Source organism: Rattus norvegicus, chromosome 11 (assembly GCF_036323735.1).
Source record: "Rattus norvegicus strain BN/NHsdMcwi chromosome 11, GRCr8, whole genome shotgun sequence".
Taxonomy (NCBI): domain Eukaryota; kingdom Metazoa; phylum Chordata; class Mammalia; order Rodentia; family Muridae; genus Rattus; species Rattus norvegicus.
The window spans coordinates 80789157-80813217 of NC_086029.1; the positions used below are offsets into that span (position 1 = coordinate 80789157).

The window sequence follows — 24061 nt, forward strand, 5'->3', positions numbered from 1 at the left end:
ACTCACTGATCAAGTTTCTACTATAAATCTAATTGGAGCTTAAAATGTTCAATGGTTCTACTACTAACTGGTGCCTAACTTGCCAGTGATGTCGCACTGTAGGTAAGGCGGGAGAGCCAGACTGCCTCACTTACCTGTAAGCAGTATTCACACTGGTAAGGCTTCTCCCCACTGTGAGTTCTTTTGTGCCTTTCCATGTGATATTTCTGTATGAATCTCATTCCACACTCATCGCAGCGAAATGGTTTTTCACCTAGTATGTGATTTAAAAATTTAAAACAAAACATTGTAAAGTCATGGACTATTTTGCCAAAAGAAATCCTTAACATAAACAAAAAGTCTGCCATGTACTAAATAAAGGCAGGAAGCACTGATGCAATCCAACACAATTCTTAGGTACAGATTTTTAAAATTAACTTATCACCAGGAGATTTGAATTATTCCTTAATTACGTGCGGTGCACACCACGGCACACATTTAGTGGTCAAAAGACAGCTTGTGGGACTTGGCTCTCTCCTTCTACCATGGAGGTCCCAGGGTTTGAACTGACACGCTCAGTCTTGACAGCAAACAGCAAATGGATTCAGACAGCTTGCTAGCCTGGGTATGGCCATTATTCTTAGGTCTTTGTTTTGTTCTTTTTAATTTTAAATTACTTTTACTTTTCTGTACATTCGAGGTAAACATGCATGTGTCACTAAATGTGCGGAGGTGAGAGGACAATCTGAGCGAATCAGTTTCTCATACCACCCTGTGGGTTGTAGGAGCTCAACTCCAGTCATCAGGGTTAGAATGGCTCGTACTTCCTTCAAAAGCACTTGGGGAGTATGTGAAATCTAGATCCTAAGTATCTCTTAAAAGAGAATTTATTGACACCAAGTGCTGGGACAAAGTTTCCTACATAAGGTTTGAGGTTGGGAAGTCATTTGTGGTGTGCACTCCACAGCACACAGGCAGTCCTGAGGGAAATGCACGCCTACAACTGCCAAACAAAAGTGAGGGTTAGATCTTCCCTTAACTTAAACCCAAGTCTTTTGTGTCATCTGTGGAAAGAATTTGACTGTCAACCGGACACATGACTGCTCTCATCCTTTTACTCCCTAGAGATTTCTTAGCTGTGGGGAAGGAAACATTACCTCCAATTTAGATAGCCTATACCAAACCAATAAAAGATGTCTGTGAACAGCGGGGCCAGAATCATCTTAAATGCTTTCCCCACCACACAGGAACAGTATGTTACTGAACTGTTAAAAGAGGCTCTCCTTCCCAATATCCTCCCATGCATGTGTGTACAAGGTGTATCTTTCTACTATGTTAATGAAATCATTCATTTGCACAATTTTTTAAATTGACTCTTGCATTTCCCTTTCCTATGTAGCTGTGTGCCTGAGCCTTGCTGAATGACTTGCTAGCTATCCCACATGCCGTCTTAGAAAGCAGTAGAGCTGATGTCCCTGATTGGGAACCTTGCTGTTTGCTACTGCTGAGTAGAAGTGGACATAAAATGACTGGTACATCTTTTCTATGAAAACTGAAACAATTTAATGAAATTTCTTTTGGAGAAAATTTCTTTAATGCTTTTCCCTTGGAGGGTCTGAGAGCCTCTCCTGGAAAAAGAAGCCTATCTATATATAAACTATATAAATGATTTTAAGACTGGCATAAACATTTAAATGAAGAGTAGTAAGTATGTGGTTTTTTTTTTTTTTTTAAAGCCATCTAGGAAAGCATAACACGTGAGGAAAAAATAATCTCAGTATGTTCCACAGCACTACATTCCTAAGGCCTGAGGGCTCTGGAGTTTTAGTCCTGTGTAATGGTTCACCCTGGACCTGATACTGCAGACCATCCGCAGCCTATGAGTAAGGATGTTCAAATCCTCTAACAGATAGAGAGCCACACGCTACAGTCTGAGTGTATCCCACAAAACCTCCTGTGTTAGGAGCTTGGCCCTCAATATAATGGCGCTGGGAGGCAGGGAATCTTTAGGAAATGGCGCCTAGCATAAAGTGATTATATCATCAAGAACAACACTCTCAAAAGGACTCTATGATTGCTTCTTGCAAGGAAACTAAATGGACACTCTGGCCTCCCATTTTACCTTCAGATCACTTGAATTCTGCCATGATGCTACCTGATAACGTGGAGTGGTGAGAGTCCTCACCAGTGGCCAAGTTAACAGAGCTACATCATCTTGACTTTCAGCCTCCAAGTGGTGAGCTAACAGAACTTCCTTTCTCTTTCAAGTACGTGTGAGCATTGCAAGAACCTACATTTCATGCATACCCTACTGCTCTATAGCTTGACATAATCTGATTCTTCATGTTTAAACTTTATTGTAAACTAGGTTTAACCACCATCCTATCAAAATGGTTCTGTTCTGGTGTACAGTTTTGTCATCTACGACAGCATCTTGATATGTAGGCCAGGTTGGCTGGAAGCTTGCTATTTAGCCCCATGCTGGTCTTAAATTCACCATCCTTTTCTCTCAACCTTCCAAGTGCTAGTAACATGGCAGGTACCACCACACCAGGCTCAGGACAGTTATTGCAAATCACCATAGAGCTATTAACTCAAACAAGTCTCCCTTCGATTTCCTCCTTGCAGCCTCTCCTACCATCACTCAGCAAGCCCTGTTTTTCCAGCCAGTCCTCCTTCTGAATGCAAATGCTTTCCTTCTGGATACTGCCCCTGCGCCTTCAGCCTTTCTCCTTCTATTTTCTTTGGCAAGAGGGGAGCTCATCTATGGTCATGGTTTTAATTATGCTCAAATTTGATCCCCAGACCCTCACCTCTCCTTTGTCTATTCAACATATCTCTTTTTCATTTTAGACTTACTTATCTATGTGTTGAATATTTGCCTGTATACATACATGTTTGCTGTGAGCCTAGTGCTCAAAGAGGCCAGAAGTAGGTGTCAGATCTCCTGGAACTAAAGTTACAGGTGGTTGAGAGCCACAGTGTATATGTTGGGAATTGAACCTGGGTCCTCTCCAAGGGCAGTCAGTGCCTTTTAACCACTGGATCATCTCCTCACTTCTAACATTTCTGATATTTAGGATCTCAAATACATAGCACCTCATAGTAAACTGAAGATCGTCAACCACAGTGTAGATTAAAATGTTGCTACTATTCACTTAGCTGTCCAAGCCAGAGGCCTGTACAACCTTCCCTGTCTCTTCCTTTTTTTCTCAATTAACAGATCCTACTGATTCCTCTAAACTTCCCATTGTAATCACTCTAGTTGAAAAGACATTTCCTGGGATGGAGGGTGATGTAATGTCCTTTTAACTAGCTGTGTTGGTCACCTTTCTCTTGTTGCAACTAATATCTGAACTAGATAATTTAAAAGAAGGATTTGCTTGGCTTACACTTTCACAGGTTTCCATGTGGCTGGCTCCACTGGCACTGTATATGTAAAACAGGTAGGAAACAGGTCCAAGGCAGTGGTGGCTTAATGGCAAAAGTGCATGCCATGTGTTCCCACTAGTTTTTAGCACGTTGACATACCTAGGTAACTTTAACTGAAGAACTGCCTCCATCAATTGGCCTGTGGGCATGTCTGTGATTGTCTTAACTGTCAATGGATGTGGGGGCCAGACAATTGTGGGTGGACATGCGGCCTTACACATGCGGCCTGGACAGCCAAGCTGAAACACAGAGCGAGGAACAGTGCTTCCCCATGGTTTCTGCGTCTATCCTGATTTTCTAAACAATGGATTGTGACCTAGAAGTGTAAACCAGTTAAAACCCTTTCTCCTCTCAGTTGCTTCTGGTCAGAGTATTTTATCACTGACAGAAATGCAAACTAGAACAACACAGAAACTGGACACATGGATCTCAACCCCTAGAAACTAGAGTATAAAAAAAAAAAAAAATCAGAGAACTGAGTCTAGGTTTGACCTCCACATATGTGCATAGCACATGCATGCCCAAATCCATGTGCCTCCCTACACACACACACACACACACACACACACACACACACACACACACACACACACACACACACAGAGAGAGAGAGACAGGCAGAGACAGAGACAGAGACAGACAGACAGACAGACAGAGACAGAGACAGAGACAGAGACAGAGAGACAGGATAAATTAAGCACAAGGCCTGTTGAAACAGAACTGCTCACCTCATACTGGCCAGGAAGCAGAGAAAAGCAGGAAAGAATGGAGAAGCTATAGCCGTCCGGGTACTACAACCCCTGGGATCCTGTTCCCACAACTAGGCACTATTTTAACTTTTTACTATCTCCCCATAATGCCATCATTATATGAATCCATCAAAGGGTAATCCACTGACTAGGTCTGAGTCTTAATAACTTTATCAGCTCTCAGTGACTCAGTAAGCCTCTGGAAAACATTTCACTTTGAAACCCTAACAGCAGTAGTCCTGCCAGGATGCCTTTCCTCTTCTAACTCCACAGCACAGCAAGAGACTGTTGACAGAAGGGAGACTGGTCACTTTAAAAGCCTATCAGTGGTCTGAGACAGTGTGGCCCTAGCTGTCCTAGAACCACTCTACAGACCAAGCTGGACGGGGACTCACAGAGATCTGCCTTCTGAGTGCCACCACTACATTACCTGGCCAATCAGTGGTCTTCCAAAGGTCTCAAGAGAAAAGAAAATGTGCAGTTTTTTGGCTTCTGCCTTTCTCTTGGGTTCGACTCTAACCTCTAATCCTTCTTCAATTTCAAAAGCTGCCACGTGCATTCTTCTATACACTACAGCCCCATTGTTATTACTTATTTAGTTCTTTATTATAATGAGTGGGAAAATTTTAAATAGTCAAGAAACTTTATTACCAACTGTAGTGTAAGTAAACTTTAAAATAATGAACTCAATGAAAACCCTAGGGCAGACCTCATTGTGACCTAGGTGTGGTAGCACAAGCTGAGAGCACCAGTACTCAGGAGGCAGAAGCAGGATTGAGAGTTCAAGGGTACTTTGGCTACATAATGAGTTCGAGATCAGCCTAAGCTGTGAGCTCCTGTTTCCCACCCCGCTCTGAAAAGAAAAATCCCACCTCTGACAAAGTTTACACAGTCTTAGTAAAACATACTTGACAAGCGAAATTTATACTCTGTAACTTTAATTTTTTTTTGAGATAGGGTCTCACTGCATAACCCAGGCTGGCCCAATCTCATGGCGAGCCACTTGCCTCAGCTTCAAGTGCTGGCATTACAGCAGCCATAAAACAGTATGTGAGACTATCGGTTCTACAGCTAAGAGCTAGGCTGAAAGCTGGCCTCAGGACTTAGCTAAGAAACTGCAGGTTTATATAAACCTCCAGAGTTGATATTTTCATCAGTAAAAAGGAACCATTAAAGAATATTTCAGAACCAAACATCAAGTGGACAACTTATGAAAATTAGTGGTGATTTGAGAATGAAATCTGACACAGTGCAGTAATTCAAGAATATGTTAGCTATTAACATAAAATAAAGAGGCTGGGAGTATATTGTTATTACACCTATATACTAATTATAGTTATAATTCAACAACTAGGCCATACACACCAAATGAAAGATTCTTAAACTGAACTCGGGCGAAGATGAAATCAGAATTACTGAGCTCAACACATGGATTAGTAACCGCACTCCCAGTAATTTTACTCCTAACTTTGGAAGCACTAAGACTGATTTCTACTCCATACAGGAGGTTAGAAAAAAAACATTCATCATCGGGCTGGGAGCCTAAGCACTGCCCAAGAAAATGACATTCTATAGAAAACTATCTGAGACAAATCACAAGCCATGCAGTGAAAACCAGATTATTACACACAGGCTAGACAACAGCATGAAAACATGCCAGTGTTAGGTTCAACTGGACGGGCAAAGGAACTGTGGCCTAAAGACCCTCAAGGAAGAAGTGACTTTAGCCAGGCAGCAGGGATCAACACCTTCAATGCCAGCACTTGGGAAGGGAGACAGGATGATCTTGTGTGAGTCTGAGGCTAGCCAGTTGGCAAGTTCCAGGGTAGACGGGGCTACAGAGAGAAAGCCTGTCTCAGAAAAGAAAAAGGAAAACAGAGGAAGAAAAAAAAGTAACTTTGGGCAACTTCGCTGGGAAGCAATATTCAAAACCCATCTTTGTGATATACAATGCTTTTCTTTGCCTAAAATGAAAAGTCATGAGAATTAAAACTCTAAAACCACAGTTAATGCTTGCTTCCTTCCTCCCTTCACTTTAAATTGTAGGCTAGATCCAGACATGGTGGGACATAGCATTCGGGAGGCTGAGACTAGAGAACTAAGTTCAAGGCAAACACAGGCTACAGAGAAAGATATGGTCTATTCAAGAATGAATATCTGAATGAATGAAAAGGAAGACTTCGTCCTGAGTTTCTCTCACAAAGCTGTGGGCGATCTACTTCTAATACTGTCAATGCAGTCTAGTCCTAGTCTCCTGAAAGTAAAGCAGCTGATAAGAAAGCTGCTTCTTAGCTTCTGAAGACTCATGTTTAGACTTCTCTTTTATTTACCCAACAACACTAGAAAACTAATTGCCGTAAGTAAGAGAAAAATCCCAAGAAAACCCTAACCATAATTTCAAATAACAGAGTTGATCTAGGATAGTGGTTTGCAACCTTTCTGATGTTGCGACCTTTTAGACCTTTTAACATAGCCTCTCATGTTGTGGTGACTCCCACCCACAACATTATTTCGTTGCTACTTCCTAACTGTAATTTTGCTGTTATGAATCGTAATGTAAATATCTGATGTGACCCTTAAAACAGGGGTCATGACCCTCAGGTTGGAAAGCACTCATCTAGAAACTAGGTATGAAAATGGGAAACAGCAACCCACTGCCCACTGTCCTTACTTAGATGCTGAGCGTAACAAACATGGCCAGTGCTACACATTGCTCGCGCGCGCGCGCGCTCTCCCTCCCTCCCCCTCCCTCCCCCCCTCTCTTTTCTTTTTTTCAGAGCTGGGGACCGAACCCAGGGCTTGCCTAGCAAGCACTCTACCACTGAGCCAAATCCCCAACCCCCATTGCTCTCTCTTGAATGAAGTCTGGCTATACTGGGTAGACAGGCCTTAAACTGTCAGCTCCCAAAGTGCTGGGATGACAAAGTGTGCACCACCAAAACAAGTTTAACATTTCTTTTATTTCCTTTTTTTTTTTTTTTTTTAAATTAGCCAAGCTGAGGGACAAAGAGTGAAACAGAGACTGAAGGAAAGGCCATCCAGAGACTGCCCCACCTGGGGATCCATCCCATATACAGACGTCAACCCAGATACTACTGCTGATGCCAAGAAGTGCTTGCTGACAGGAGCCTGATATAGCTGTCTCCTGAGAGGCTCTACCAGAGCCTGACAAATACAGATACAGATGCTTGCAGCCAACCACTGGACTGAGTATGGGGACTCAAATGGAGGAGTTAGGAAAAGGTTTGAAGGAGGTGAAGGGGTTTGCAACCCCATAGGAAGAACAACAATATCAACAAACCAGACCCTCCAGAGTTCAGAGGGACTAAACCACCAACCAAAGCATACACAAGGAGGGACCCATGGCTCCAGCTGCACATGTAGCAGAGGATGGCATTGTCTGGCATCAATGGGAGGAGAGGCCCTGGGTCCTGTGAAGGCCGAATGCCCCAATGTAGGGGAATGCCAGGGCGGTGAAGTGGGAGTAGGTGGTTAGGTGGAGAAGCACCCTTATAGAAGCAGAAGGAGTGGGGAGGGATAAGGGGTTGCAGAGGGGAAACTGGGAAAGGGGATAACATTTGGAATGTAAATAAATAAAATATCCAATAAAAAAAATCAGCCAAGCTGTACAGTCAGTGTACATATGGCTATAAGCACCTCAGCCTATTAATACTAAGTAATTAACATCCGAAAAGCATCGAGCAGATCTAACTTTAGGCATTGTGTTAATCAATGGCAAATGTCATCTAAATATGACATTACTAGTAATAATGGGTTTCCTATTATTATGTGCTTAGCCAAAAAGATTATGTAATTCTAAAACATAGAAACAGATTTTAAAATGCTTAAATACTGTCCTGACTTATAGCATTCTAAAATTAGCCTATTTCTGAACTTGGCAGCCACCTGACAGTAAGTGCTCTGAAGTAACAGATCGACAATGCAGACAGCGCTCGGTGCATGTCAGCTGACCACCCCCTAAATTCCTAACAAGAAATAAATCCCCTCATCAGACTGTTCTTCTCCTCTTCATGCAAGACTGTACGTGGGCATCTCAGCCTTTTTGTATATTTATTAATCATACTAAACAGAGATAAGTATGTAATAAATACAATTTCCTAATTAATTTTAAGTACCAAGGGATAAAAACAATCCTCAAAAGCAAACCTTATCACTAAATGTTTTTCCTAATCAGGGCAGTTAATTAGGGGCCTGGCCTCTGCTGACTCTCTGGCACCTAGTGTTTTCTTATTTGCTATAATAAAAAGACTTGACTGCTCCGAGTAACTGGACTTCACACTGCACTCCACATACACTAGTGTTTTTACACAGACCCAAAAAGTGTTTACTTCAAGAAGTAAAAACATACGACCAACACTAAGGCTGAAGAAGGGCGTGAAAGGCAGGGTGGGGAGAAGGCGGCTGAAGGCGGCTAAAGGCAGCTAAAGGCAGCACAGCAGGAGAACTGTGGGTCAAATCAATGTATTGTCAGTTCCTACCAGAGAGGATTCAGAATGTTCCTCACACAAAGAAAAGATAAACGTTCCAAGGAATGAATGTCAACTGCCCTGATCCCATCACTGTACATTATAGAGAGGGACTGAAGCACCATTCTGTCCTCCGTAAAAATTTGCAGTTAATAAATGCCAATCACAAATAAAACTTAAATTAATAAACACAACCTGGGGGGGAGGAACTCTGGCAGAACAGAGCAGCCAAGATAAATATTCTTAAGTATACATATATTTGCATGTAAAATGTAGGCGGTACAGATCAAAGAAAAGATACATTTATATTGCCTAGATTCCCGTAGCGTGACCTTCCCAGCTGCACCATTTACCCACAGATGAAACACTTTGTTCTCTATGGCTGAAAGGAAGTCCACTGTGTATACTTACCACATTTCTTTATGTATTCTTCTTGTTGGTTTCATGACTTAGCTACTGTACATTATGTTCTATTTAGTTAAGACTGATATATTGAGTAAGAATGGAGAGATTGGACACCGTCATCTCATTCCAGAAGTCAGAGAAAATGCTCCATTTCCTCTCATTTGCTATAATGCTGGCTATAGTCTACAATATACAGTGTTTATTGTGTTTTCCTTGGGTGTCTTCCTAACTAAGGGGCACACCCTGCATTTGAGAGATATGGCTTAAATGCTTTATGTTGACCAAAGCATAGGAACACTACTGTTATACAAAGAATCCACACACTCTGATATAGAATCAGCCATTCTTACACTGTCTATCTATCTCTGTATGGGGCTGTCAAACACCTAAAACAAAGTCAAACAAACAAACCTCCAAGCACTACAGTCCTATGGCCAGGAGGCCATCTCCTTCCTACACATACACTGGCTTTTTGTTTGTTTCCTTGTTTTGTTTTTCAAATCTTTTTTTTTTTTCTTTTTTCCGGAGCTGGGGACCAGGCCTTGCGCTCGCTAGGCAAGCGCTCTACCACTGAGCTAAATCCCCAACTCCCTGTTTTTCAAATCTTCTTAAGATTACAGTGGAAAGATGGCTCAGTGGTAAAAGTGCTTGCTGTAAAAGGCTGCTGTTTCAGGGAACTTGAGTTTATCCCTGGGGCCCATGTGTGAAAGGTGGAATTTCTGACCTCCATACACGCAGTGTGTGGACACCTTGTGGAAACCAGATCTCTCCATTTTGTGGGTCTGAGGGATCCGACTCAGGGAAGCAGGCTTGGTGACAAACCCCTTTTCCTTCTGAGCCATCTCCCGACTACATTTTCAGGATTTTAATACAAAGCTGTACTGTTTTCCTATTTTTTAATGCTTGTGTTAAATCTACGGTAATAGACAGATCTGCACCGCAGACTGACACTAACAGTATGCAGACCTGGCTTAGGGCAGACTGTGTCTCTTTGACAAACGGTCACCATACACTTGAAAAGAACGTGGTGCGGAAGTTTTGGATGCATGGGCTCTAACGTGTCCAAAGCACAGCCCAGATCTGCTCACATCCCAGAGTTGTTGTGGATGTGGCCCAATACATTTGTAGATGACACAATTACATATCTCAATGTCAATGGGCTGAGTAGACCAGATCCCTGGGGTCATGGTTTCAGTTCTTTATCAGCTGATTAAAAAAAAAAATTGGATGGACACCATGCTCAGACTTTTCCTTTCAGTGTTGGCTCGTCTCATTTAAAACCATCCAGTCTTCTGATGTTAACAAACCTTGTTGTCATGGTGACATGTTTTCCATCATTTCTGTTTGCTGTCTGAACACTCTCCTTCGGCTGTGTTCACTCTGGCCTAACTGTCTACAGTGTGTGCTTCTCTAAGGGTTTATTTCCTCTTACTGACCCTTACATATCAAATATGCCTCCTGATCTGGTCTTGGTACAGCCTCACTCTACTCTGGAGTATTCAGCTCTCTACAGTAGGATACTTTCTCAACTACTTTGGATTAAACATAATCATACACCACTTGCTTGCTATGGGATCAACTGACTTGGGGTTAATTAAGTACAGGCTGAGCACCTCTAGCCCAGAATTTTGAAATTTTGAAATTTTGGTGCATTTCAGCACCAAAATCCAAAACTTTCTGAGTGCCAAAGTGAACAAGAAGCAGTCCCACATGTAAGTAATGGTATGTGTGCGATAGCACAGTGCAGCCATACTAAAAGTCTTATCACATTACCCTTTAGGCTAAATGTGCCACAGCAATGAAGTCCATGTTATACTTGGATCAAAGTCCAAGGTATCTTATGCAAAAGCAAGTATTACAAAATCTAAATAAACAATTTCAATTTTAAACACTTTGGGTCTTGAGCATTTAGGGTAAAGGACACTTAAACTGTATCTCCTAGCAATTTTTTTTCTTGCCATGTTTGATTATATTGACTGCAACTTGCTTTACGATTCTCCTCCTCCTCCTCTTCTCATTTTGCTTTGTTTTGTTTTTTTGACACAAGGTCCATGCAGTTCTTGCTGTCCTGTAACTTGCTCTGCAGACCAGGCTGGCCTCGAACTCACACCGATCTGCCTCAGCCACATATTTAATGTCTACAACTTGTCTTTCTCTGCCTTTCCATGTTTTTCTTTTCTCTTCATCATTGTGTGTAAGGTGTGTGTGTAGAAGGTGTACATGTGGAGGTCAAAGGACAACTCTAGGAAGTTGTTTCTCTCTCCCACTGTGTTAGTCAGGGTCTCTCTTGTTTCTATAGCTGTGCCAAGCACTTCAGGCTAGCAAGCCCATGAACTTCTTGTCCATCTCCTGTCTCCATCTCCTGTCTTACTGCATGCCGCCATGCCTGGCTGGCCATTTCACAGTTCAAGAGGTAGACTCAGGCCATCAGAGTTGCATGATGGGAACTTTTACTGCTGACCCATGTCGCTGGTCCCACTCCTTGTTTATGTTCTTGGTTTCTGTTCATCTGAATATAGTTTTACTCTATCCACTTTGGATGGATAGCTCCCTGGGTATAGAAGTCTACACTGATTTAAAAATGGATCTACAAAGATATCCTGATGGCTTTATTACCTCTACTGAAAGAAAATGAGCTAGGGTCTGAGACATAGCTCAGTTGACAGTGTTTGCCTACCACACAGAAGGCTGTGGGTTTGATCCCCAATACCATATAAATAGAGTGTGGTTATGTACGCCTGTAATCTCAGCACTGGGGAGATACACAGCAAGACCAGAAACTCTGGATTATTCTCAACCACAAAGAGAGTTCGGGCCTTACATGAAAGCCCATCTAAAACAAAAATGGATGTTCAGAGTCATAGTTGAGGGCTGCTCTCAGTCCTGGTCACAGACCCTTCCATTTGCAGCTGCAAGAGCTAATGTAAAGACCCAGAGACTGGAGTCCTTGCCCCTAAATAGGATGTCACCCCTCCAAAGCCTGGGGGACACAGGCATCAATGCTATGCATTATCTTCCTGGAACAATATGGCTATTGTCCCCATTTATTCACACCATCAATGGCTACGTGCTCCAGATTTCCACAAAACTTTGCCTATCAGCACTCAGTCATGGGTGGGCAGCTCTCCATAAGGCCCCACTACTCTCTGAGTAGGCCCTTAATGGCTACATGTGGGGGGAGTCCCCTTCTTGGCAGTGTGGTCATTGGTAAGTTGCCCCTGCTCAATCATGCAGGCAACCCTAACTAAAATGCAGTGGTCCCCAAGAGAGGAAGGAAAAAGAAGTGAATAGGCAGGGCTTCCCTGGTCCTTGTAGACAAGGTAGCAGACACAGGAGAGGGAGGAAAGGAGTTTTGGCCATACTGCGGAGGGAGAAGAGCCATGTGAGATCTGAGGTGGAGCGGCCATGTGTGTGTCTCCAGGTCGGAGATTAGGACGTTGCGGTGGGACTAAAGGTAACTGAGCAACTGAAGCTAAGGACAGGCTGAGAGGTGCCGCACTTAGGTTAGTGGGAAGGACACACCAGCTGCAGATTAGCATCACCCAGTAATATATGTGTTTTTCAAAAAGAGACAACTAACACTAAAGTGGCAACACTGTGTGCTCTGTAATATTGTTAAGTATTTAACAACACATATTCTCCCCCTAAAAGTGTAAAAAAAAGCTCTCTATCAGAGGGGCACTGTGGTGCACACTTTTAATCCTAGTGCTCAGGAAGGAGGCAGAGGCAGGGGGATCTCTGAATTCAAGGCTAGCCTGGTCTACAGAGCGAGTTCCAGGACAGCCAGAAGGACTACCGAGAGAAACCACAAATGAATGAATGAATAAATGAATAATAAAAAGCTTTCCCCCTCCACATCTATACAATCACTGTAAAGTACAATTCATCTTCCCAAGTACTACTTCTGAGTGGTCCTGCTTACTCTACACACTCCTTATGAGAGGCAGCCTGCAGCCCAGTGGCCCTCGCTGCACTCCCTGCCCTCGCTGTCAGACCTTTGCTACCTTTATCCACTCTCAACTGTTACTCAAAGGTGATTAGCCCATTCCACCAAGGCTTCCACACATGGATGGATACACATAGTGCTAGGACCTTATCTCAATGTCTGTCTTGTCCACTATACAGTGAGTAGGCGATCAACCACAAGTGAGAAGGGAAGCAGAAAGAATTACTGGTGTTTTATAGAAAGGAGAAAGTCTGCTCTTGTTTGCATAAAAAAGGCAGATAAGCCTTTCCTTTAAGACAGCGAGGCTTAATTAATCTCAGCATCTGGGTGGCAGAGGCAGGCACAGCTTTGCTGAGACTGAGGCCAGCCTGAAAACACAGTGATTTCCAATGACAGCCAGAACTAGAAAGTAAGACCCTGTCTGTCTGTCTGTCTGTTTGTCTGTCTGTCTGTCTGTCTGTCTCTCTCTCTCTCTCACTCTCTCTCACACACACACACACGTTTCAATGTGTTATAGACTACAGACCTGTTCTAGATGCGTGAAGTAAAGAAACCGTTCACAGCAGATACTCAGAACCCACTGTTACATGATCCTATTTCATGTGGCCAGGAAGATGGCTTAGTGGGCAAAGGTGTTTGTTGCCAAGTCTGACAACCTGAATTTCACACTCAGGAGGAGGAAAACTATTCAGACAACTTGTCTTCTGACTTCCACACAAGCTATAACATGCACATACCACTCTTGCCTTCTTACAAAAGAAATAACAAAATACCAGTAAGTTGACTCTAATTTGGCATAGCATCTTTATTCCAATAGCTAAATGAGTGGAAACATACAATCATACTTAACTAAAGTTCCGTCAGGTAAGTACTAGAAGGATGACGGTGGCAGGAAAGACTAGGAATGCAGCCCTCAGTAGTACTCACCTGGACACAGGGCATTCACTTCAACCCCTGGGACCCTAACCACACAAAAGGAAGTCTGATAAAGACAAATGGTTAGGGCTGGAGAGATGGCTCAGTGGTTAAGAGCACTGGCTGCTCTTCCAGAGGTCCTGAGTTCAATCCATAGCATCTACATGTAGGCTCACAACCATCTACAACTCGGTTCCAAGGAACTTGATGCTCCCTTCTGGTCTCCTCATATACCATGCATGTAAGTGGTAAAAAGACATATACAGATAAAACACTAATACACATACAAAAGTAATTTTAAAATGTAAAGGGCAAGGGGCCTGATATAAGCAAGGGAGTAGCTGTAACTGACAGAATTCAGATGAAGTACACTCAAGATTATAGAAAATGATGAAAGGGGCTGTCACAGTTAGCGTCAGCTGTAAATTTAGCATACTTGGAAAGGTAACCACTTCAGTCAGATTGGCCGGTAGTGCATTTTTTAAATTGCTAGTTGATACAGAAGAACCTAGTCTAAAAACCTGGTTTCTGCCAGGCAGTGGTAGTACATGCCTTTAATCCCAATGCTTGGGAGGCAGACACAGGCACATCTCTGTTGAGTTTGAAGCCAGCCTGGTCTACAGAGCAAGGTCAAAGACAGCCAAGGATAGACAGAAAAACCCTGCCTCAAAAAAACAAAAAGGAAAAAAGATAAATAAATCAAAGGGTCTGGTTTTGGTTAACAGAGATGAAGAATCCGACGAGACCAGCATTCAGCTTCATCACCAACATGAAACCTGTGCTTCCCTAGGACAAGGGGTGTTGGTGAGCTGGAGCTGAATAAGCAGCTGTGATTACCAAGAGACCAGCCTCACTGAAGCAAAGTCTTCTGGGAAGTGTTCCCTAAGGCCAAGTACAGAAGCTGTGAGTCATATGGGAGTACAGCAAGTATCAATACAGGACTGGTTCTGGCAGCATGAAAGCTACAGCACTCGGGATCACTAAGATGCTGAAGACTGGCATCACGTGGCATGGTCAGAAGAAAAGCCAAGGGAAGTCATCAGGATAACTAACGACAAGAGCTGGCCTGAGTCTACCTAAAAAGCTGAGTGTGCTGAGGATGGCAGAGCTAGTGAGGTGAGCTACTCAAACCCTCTGGGACCCAGAAGATCATGAGGAAGTCCCAGATGCCAAACATTAACTGTTTACACAGTTCAACTTTAGTTTTGCTTTGATCTGAATTTAACTGTGCCCTAGTTCTTCTCTCCTGAAATAAAAATATATCACTTATTTTAGATTTTTTAATCTTTTAAAAGAGATTGACTTTTAAATCACTAGAATTTTTTAAAGATAGGACTTTTAAAAAGTATCTTATATTATGATATTAATATGAGGTTTTGAGAACAAGAAAGGAAAGGTTTCTAGTTTTAAGAAGAGGTTTGTGTGTCAAAATTGACAAAGTGGACGTCACAGTTAGCTTCATTTCTCAACTTGACAAAGGAACATGTCTCAACATGAGACATGGGAACATCCATTGAGGAATTGTTTCTATCAGATGGGTTTGTGGTCATATCTGTGGGACATCTTATTAATTGCTAATTTATGCAAAAAGCTCAGTCTTACTGTGCATGACGTCACACCTGGACAGGTGGGCACAAGCTGATAAGAGAGAGAAATGAGGAAGCCAAAGTGAGCAGGCCAGCAAGCAGTGTTCTTTCTCCATGGGCTCTGCTTCAGTTCCTGCCTTAAGTTCTTGCCTTGGCTTCCCCTAATGGCAGACTATGATCTGTATACTAAATAAGCCCCTCTCCTTACTCAAGTTGCTTTTGGTCAGTGTTTTATCACAGCGACAAAAAGTAATTTAGAGAAGAGATAGAATCACTGAATTAAAGGTCCTCGTAGAGAAAAGGTCATCTTAAAATCCAGGTACTAACAGTGCAAGCAAACATGGTGGGTCTTAAAGCCAGGAAAGAAAAATCACAGACATTCAAGTTTAGTAACCATCAGTGTAAGGAGGGACTGCAATTGAATAAATGACAGGGGCCAGGTGTAAAGCTGCACACCTTTAATACCCCAAACACTTATAAGGCAGAAGCAGGGAGATCTCTGAGTTCAAAGCCAGCCCAGTCTACATAGTTTCAGGCCAGTTGGAGGTACACAGCGAGAGCTGTCTCAATAAATATGTAAGAATGAATAAAAGAATGAATGAATGAATGACAGGAAGATCAACAAGCAGAGGCCTAAGAACTGAAAGAATAAGGGGAAAACTAAAATAGCGTATTTTTCCTATAAAAACTAGACAGTAAATATATTAGACTTGGTGTTACAAGAAGTAATAAAAGATGCTGTATGATACAAATATAAAAAGCGCTGGAGAGTTGGCTCAATGGTTAAGAGCACTGGCTGCTCTTCCAGAGGTCCTGAATTCAAATCCCAGCAGCCACATGGTGGCTCACAACCATCTGTAATGGGGATCCAATGCCCTCTTCTGGTGTGTCTGAAGGCAGCTACAGTAACTCATATAAATAAAAATAAATAAATCTTTAAAAAGTAAATGAACTTCTACACAGTATTTATCTCTTATGGTGGGAAGTAACAGAAAGCTCAGTGAAAGTACTGAGGAGCGCTTCCTTCAAGGCTATCTCAAGTGACAATGCCAATAAGCTGTGCAATGTTCAGCGGGGCAGTGGTACAATAGTATATGAGTTCAACCCCACACTGGGTAGATCTGGGTTTGAGGATAGCATATCTGGTCTATCTGAAAAAGTAAAAATCAACAAACCACAACACATGAATGTGGTTTATGTTTCCATCTTTACGGAAACTTACCATAAGTATTGGTATCAACCCATAAAAATACGACTTATAAACTGAAATGAATTGTAAAATATAGTAAGTTCCTGCTAACTTTTAATACTTTTTATATTATATACTACTAATTGCCAATAAAAGGTTGGGTGAAGTTGTTCATTTAAATGGATTCAGAAACACAGACATTGCCTTTGGATCACTATCCAGAAGCTAATGGAACTTGAGCTGGAATCCAATCCTTCAAGGGCCTGAACAAGACTGTCCTCTCTTCAGATGCTGTTTTAAGTCCTTTCGTCTGTACTCCTGACCAACTGCAAAGTGAGGGTTCCCATGACCCCCTATTTCAGTTTTATAATTCACAGAACTCAGAAAAGCCCTTTGCTTGTATCCTTTGCTGTAAAGGATATTGATGAACAGCCAGATGAGGACTGAGTCTGGAAGGGTCCTCCCTCCTCCTCTAACATGGGTGTGTTGACCACCAGAGGCCTCTGAGTGTTATGTATGCGGGGGCTTTAAGCAGGTAGCAGAACCCCTGAGGCTGGGGAGAGTGTGGTGAGAATTGGAGGTTAATCAAGGCCTGATGTTTTTATGAACAGCCACACCTGGAACCTGCCTAGGGTCCCACCGAGAGTCAACTCAGTAAAACAAGAGAAGCTTCTGGACTGGGAAATGCCCAAGAATTGGAGAGCTCTGTCTGCTGCAGGGATAGAAGACACTTAGCACTACCATCACTGAGGAGTGGCAGGGATTTGAGGCACTGTCAGGAATCAAGGTCAAAAACCCAATATTGGCATGAAAGATACCGAGTTAATTCCAGTCCTTCAGGAAAATACAAGGATTTTAGGAGCTGTTTATCAGAACGTAGAGGCAGAGACCAACTCTTACACTCTATTCGTATTGCTGGTGGTAATTCAAGAAATCAGTGCCAAGTTTATAGTGACTGAAGGAGGATCTGGAACACAGGCAAGAATATTCTTAAAATCTAGTCACGTAGTTCAAATGAACTAACACCTTACTGACTTCAATCTCATTGGGACTTTTTTTTTTTTCCTTTTAAGACTATTTTCAAAAAGTGGAGGAATTATTTTGGCTTACCTGAAGTAAGCCTGTCAAGTTTTGTTATAACTAATGGTAGGAAAAATATCTACATAGAGCAGAAAAGAGCAGAAAAAAAGTGTTTGGGCAGTAGAAGCCATTTAAAGTCAGGCTTTTCGCTGTTCTCTGTGAGTATGGCCTGGGAAGTACTTAGAAACACTGCACCACTAAAGTAGGGTGTCAGCAATGGGGTTTCTTTGCTCTGGTGACTGCCATCACTGCCTGTGCACCTGACTTTTCCTGCTATACAGTCCACTGATGTTTTAGAAGTGATAAGTTTTAGTGGGAGGCTTGCATGCATGCTATGGTGGTTTATTGGGAAACCCTCATGAGTGGGTTTTTTCCTTCTACATGGGGATTCTAGGAACTGAACTTTGCCTTGACCTCAGGCACCTTTATGACGAGCTAAATCTCTGGCTCTACTTGGAGTTTGAGGGTGGAGTGGAGGGGAAATGTGTTTCTGAATAAAGAAACCACACTCAGTCGTCTCGTTATTGATGAGCATTGCAGGATGGTTGTGGAAATTAGCTTTTGCTTAAGATTGAAAAGGTTTTCTTAATACATTCAACAGGGAAACTAGTTTTGTGGCAAAATTACTTCAACAGCAGCTGCTAAGAACCAAAGATTAGGGATATGGAACTCTATCCATCAACTGTGTTCATAAGAAAGCTTATACACAAGAGCTCCCCCCCTTAAAGTTTCATTCATTCCCTTCCTTATTTATTTATCTGTTTGTTTGTTAACTGGAGAGCAGTGGACAACTTGTGAGAATAAGTTTTCCTCCCACCACGTAGGTCCCAGAGACAGAACTCAAGTTGTGAGGTTTGGCAATAAAATCTCAACCTACTCAAGCCCCTCAAATAAAATTTTAGGGGATAAGAAACCTAGTAAATATAGGTAAGTCCGAATAATTTGGCTTACATTTTTAAATTTTTTTTAATATAGAAGGGGATGTTTATATCAACTCTCTTTAAATAGAAATAGCTTCATGAAATTTTTACTGAAATCAAAAACTGCTGCCACTATGAAAAGCAGCCACAGACTGCTAAGACTGTGTATCAGAAGAGGTGTTCTGTACTTAATAAAGAAATTCAGAAAGACATTAGAAATTGTTACTTAAGATTCTTACTCCTCAGTGCCTCCTTAACCATGGTGGAAAAACTGCCACTGTCTTAGAGAAGAGTACAACTGTTCACACACTTATCCATCTTATCCTACAAATCCTTTTTAAAAACGCAAAGAAAAGGTGCCCTACATAAGAGAACCCTTGCTCAAAAGTAAACCCGCACATAATGAGGATGGCTCCCTGGGAGATACACCAAGCAGCAGCTCCCATCACTGTCTTCATCCTCAGCCTTGGAGCCTCGCCTTCTCGCTCACACCCCCAAAATATATGCAAGGTAAAGGGCCCGTGATCTTCCTAAGGAGACATAGTGTCTGACTGCCTCAAACGGCAATCCTAAGGAGACTCACGCCATGGCAATTTTCAGGTCATTGGTCTACAGGGACCAGAATTAATGGGTTAGCTTCTAGATGACCAAGTATTTTACCCTAAAATAGTACTGAACAGACAAGCCCGACATTAGGAATATGCTTAAGTGACCAGCAAGGCAGGTTAAAATGTCCTGAAATATAAAAGATTCAGTTTAGTTATATTCTTAGCTTTTAAGAGTCCCAGAAAACATTGTATTGTTTGTCAAATCAACCAAGCCAGTAATGAGTTTTATTCCTGTTAAAAATGGAGCAGAGAATGGGCTGGCAGTGAGGGAATAAGAGTGGACACTGTAATGAGGAGGTAAAAGCCTATAAAGACGGAACCTTTAAAAACTGATGGATCATCTCACTACACAGTGTCACACCAGCTGACCGTGGGAAACTCATTTCTTGTTCAACTGAAAAGTGTCACATTTCTGTAACTTGACATGAACTCAAACATAACTTGTAAGACAGACTCTCACTTGAGGAGCTGCCTCCACTGGTTACCCTTTTGGGGCTGCTTGTGTGGTAAGTGATCCTGGAGCATCTAGCCCATTGCAGGTAGTGCTATATCCTTGGGCGAGCAAGTGTACGCTATACAGGAAAGGTAGCTAAGCAAGCCAGTAAGTATCACTCCTTGGTCTCTGCATCAGCTCCTGACTGTCCTCAATGACAGCCTATGATCCACAAAGTTAAACAAACTTCTTCCCCTAGTTGCTTTTGATAGTGGTGTTTATCAGCCAACAGAAAGCAAAGTAGAACATCAGTGCAGGAAATGTTTTTTGAGATGTATTCCAACAGGTAAGTTGATTTCAAGACAAAAAATATTTTCCTATCTTTAAAATCAATCTAAGAAAGGAATCTGATAGTAGAAAATTAATCCCCTTTTATTAGTCCCTGATAGGAAATGTGCCAGGAGAATGGCAAAGGGAAAGCAAGATGGCTTCATAAAAAGCCAGATGCAGCAGCGCACACGTGTGACCCCTGGTCTCCAGTGTCAAGATGGACAGTAGAAGCAATAGCCTGGAGTACAAAGCTCACTGGCAGAAACAAAGAGAAGCCTGGCTTAAACAAGGTGGGAGTCAAGAAGTAACTCTATAAAAATTGTTCTCTAACCTCTAGACACGGGGAAGAAGGAGGGAGGGAGGGAGGGAGGGAGGGAGGGAGGGAGGGAGGGAGGGAGGGAGGGAGAGGGAGGGAGGGGTGGTGGGAAAGAGGAAAAAGGTGGTGGTAGGGGAACAGGATGACTTTTCATTGAGAAAAAAACCCTAATGACTTTGCCTTGCTATGATTCCTCTGGAGTTGGTGTGTCTCCTAGGCTGTCTTTGTAATGCGAGACCTCCAGCCTTTGCTTTTCACTCACTGAAGATGTTAACTAACACACAGAGAAGCTACGCCATAGCTGACTGGCTTAGTGACAGGAAGAAAAATTCAAAGAGCCAAAAGTTGTGTATCTATTTCCTGTCTCATTTGCTCAGTGACGCTACCTTGGGCTCTAGAGTGTTATTTAGAACCTTGAAATGGAGTCTGGACAACTTCATTTACTTTGTACTTTTTACTTCATTTACATTGTAGAAAGTTAAAGTTCTCAGCTTCTCTCTGCTGCCTAATTCATTCTGAACAATAAAACAGGGACAGTAACAACTCTTGCCTTTCAAACCTAATGTGAGGACTAAATGGCAGTGTCTGGTATTTAGTAAATTCTCAATAAACTACTCATCATATTCCACGTAAGCCCAATCAGTAAGTGGGACTTCATTTTAATAGTCAACGAAACCCATTTTAGCATAAGCTGGGAGTCTCCATGAGGCACTGTGTAGATCAGGTTGGTTTATGAGCATGTCTATGGCGGACTTCTAGTTGCATTCATAGCTGTGATAAGACACAGCCTAGCAGTGAGAAGGCCCTGGTCTGAGCCTGGAGGAGAGCACACTGAACCAGCAGGCATGTGCTCATTAGCTCTGACTTGCCTATGACAGATCGCAGCCTGGGACAGGCTGCATGGGAGCTAGAATAGATGCTTTCTCCTACGCTGTTCTGTCAGGAATGAAACCAGGACAGCTATTACAGGACTGTGGCCAGTGTCATGTCAGAGTGACAGAGGACAAGCATTGCCTCATTGCCTCATTGCCTCATTGCCTCATTGTCTCAGATCACACTCACCCATCCAGTCACACAGATTTGTAGCTTGGCCTCGTGCTGCTTTGCTGAGGCTTTCCCTGGGTAATTCTCAAGAAACCTACCACACTTAATTACATGGTGCTTATTGATGTACCTCTTATCTCCAAAATAAAAGAAAGCAGAGGACCCTCCCATACAGTCTCTGTGTACTCCTAGAACCAGAAAAATATTGGAGGATCAACCAGCAAGTTTTGGGTAAATGAATAAATCATCAAAATCTGATAAACACATGAAAATATTAACTACTTTCATATTGTATCTTACATTTTTATTACTGCACTGAAATTTCAATTTAACTATTGGGTCACATAAAACCCTATGATCTTTTCTTCTACCATATACATTAAAGTGATTAGTGTTTACCTAGTGATAAACAAAACAGAACGTTAAAGAACAGAGCACCAGCCGGGCATGGCGACTCATGCTAATGTGCACTCAGCAGGCTGAGGCACAAGGACAGACTGAGTTCCAGGCCGCCTTAGCTACAGAGTAAGACCCTGTCTCAGAATAAAACCAAACATGTCGACAGACAGGCAGCACGACTGGCACTGTGCTGCAGAATGGCCACCTTCACACTTCTTTCTAACGGCAACAAAGATGCAGGGAAGCTTTTGATTTAAAAAGGCTGCTTCTATCTACAGGGTCTCCAAGGATCCCACTTCACAGATGCTGCACATACCATGACACCACATGTAAATAACTCTGAGATGGGTATTTAGCTGAGCAGCAATACAGAGAAATACAAACAACTTGCCTGGTCCACCCTGTCCATGTCCACAGCAGCTTCTGGTCTTGAATAGCAGCATCCCACATAACAAGACCCTGACTTGCAGGGCTAGCATTTTCACTGTTAGCATTCATCATCATTCTCACTTCCAACGAGATATAAAACCCAAGCTACACACACACACACACACCCCCTCCTAAACACTGTAAATTAATTTCAAAGAAATATCTTTTTACAATGCTTAGAAATATCAAAGGAGAAAGTTCAGTAGTCTAGTAAATCAAAGTCACTTAGAAAATCTGAGATACTTGTTTTAAAATGAGACTAAAATTTTAACATATAGATCACTTTGGTGATCTTCCAAAGTGCTTGCTGTAAATCATTACCACTGTGTGAAGACATGGGCAGCTGTCTCTCTTGACACAGTATGCCATATAGAGAAGAGACATGAAAGATGCTGCTGCTCTAATATCCCAAAGATTCCATAGTTCACAAGCTAATTAGTGTGCATGATAAACTTACTTAGCTTAAGAAACAGCTATATTAGGAAAGTTTCCTCCTTTGTTACTTAAAATATGTAATTTAGATTATTATGGAACTATTTCAAAATTATTTATTGTGGTTGGACATATAAACCGTGTTTAACTAAAATGATTTATTGAGAGACAGGCTAAGACTGATGGTCTTAAGCAGTGTGCCTTATTAGACTCCCGCTCCGCTCCCCTCCCCCTCCCCTCCCTCCCTCCCTCCCCTGTGGTGATGTCGATGAGCGATGAGATGAGCGATAAGCATGAGCGTAGGGAGGACGCAGCACTCACCAGTATGGATCTTCTCGTGTCTCTGGAGCAGGTACTTCTGTATGAAACGCATGTCACACTGACTACATTGAAACGGTTTTTCGCCTTAAAATAATTTGACATCCATACATTAGTTAGTGAATAAAACAGTATTTTAAGTCATTACTTCTAAGGATAAATAAATCTTAGATGCCCAAATTTTGTAAAATTTTAAAACACTGCATGATTTTTAAAAACATTTTTTATTAACAGTTATACTTTACCTTAAAATTTTCCTCCAGGACTTACACATTTTTACAATCACACAAAAAATAAAATTTCATTTATATCCTTTTAATAAGGAAGAAAACAAAACTTAAAAGATATACAAGCTAAAAAAGCACTCTCCAGATGTCCTGGTGTCTGCTTTAAATATGGCTTCTTCCCTGTCTGAAGGCATGCGCATCCTGTTCTAGGTGGCTGGCCGTCCCTCTCTGCCCTTTTACCTACGTTCTTCAGAGTTCGGAGCTGTATAAACACCCTGGAGAGAACCCCGTCCTTGGAAACTGTGTCTGTTGGAACCCATTAACTTCCTAGTGCTGTGGTCTGCCCATGGGGAGGAGGCCTGGCTTTCATGCGCACTCAACGCCCCTTGGCACCTTCCTCCTTCTTCCCATCACACCTTACACACAGGCAGGCGGTCTCAGTCTCAAGTGCTTCCCTACACTGTGGCTTCAGCCTTACAGAAATCACCCCCTCTGTTCCACAGACTGTGGCCATCCTCTCTCTACCCTGAGGCCTCCTTAAATCTTTTCTCCTTCAGCTTCTGGCCACCACTGTATTTTCTCCTTCAATCCATCCCCTTCATCTACCAAGTCATTTAACATTTCTAGCTTGTTTTGCCTAAAGGTGTGTGATTAGTCTTCAGCTCTATTTTCAACAATTTCACGATTTTTTTAACTTCTACTTCTGTTAGCTATCATCTCTAATATCTGATTTTCAAACACTGCCTGTGCTGATCACATACCTAGCACAGAAAGATGAATGCAACAGGCTCCTAATGCAGCCTCAGTTGAGAAGAGTTTCTCTAGTTGAAAAGAGAG

At 42.3% G+C, this 24061-nt stretch overlaps 1 protein-coding gene and 1 long non-coding RNA gene across 10 annotated transcripts in view; one reads left to right on the top strand and one right to left on the bottom strand.

Annotated features, from left to right (window-relative positions):
- Zfp148 (zinc finger protein 148) overlaps nucleotides 1-24061 on the bottom strand; it is a 110013-nt gene that overhangs the window by 8292 nt on the left and 77660 nt on the right. For all 9 annotated transcript variants that reach the window (XM_039088601.2, XM_039088604.2, XM_006248435.5 and 6 more), the window contains 2 exons: nucleotides 23001-23084; nucleotides 135-253 (listed from right to left, as the gene is read on the bottom strand). In XM_039088601.2, the coding sequence (XP_038944529.1) occupies nucleotides 135-253; nucleotides 23001-23084 (203 nt within the window). The remainder of the gene's footprint in view (nucleotides 1-134; nucleotides 254-23000; nucleotides 23085-24061) is intronic.
- LOC134481082 (uncharacterized) lies at nucleotides 248-21560 on the top strand. The gene is made up of 2 exons (XR_010056301.1): nucleotides 248-2215; nucleotides 7152-21560. It is a non-coding gene; the product is annotated as an uncharacterized LOC134481082 (long non-coding RNA).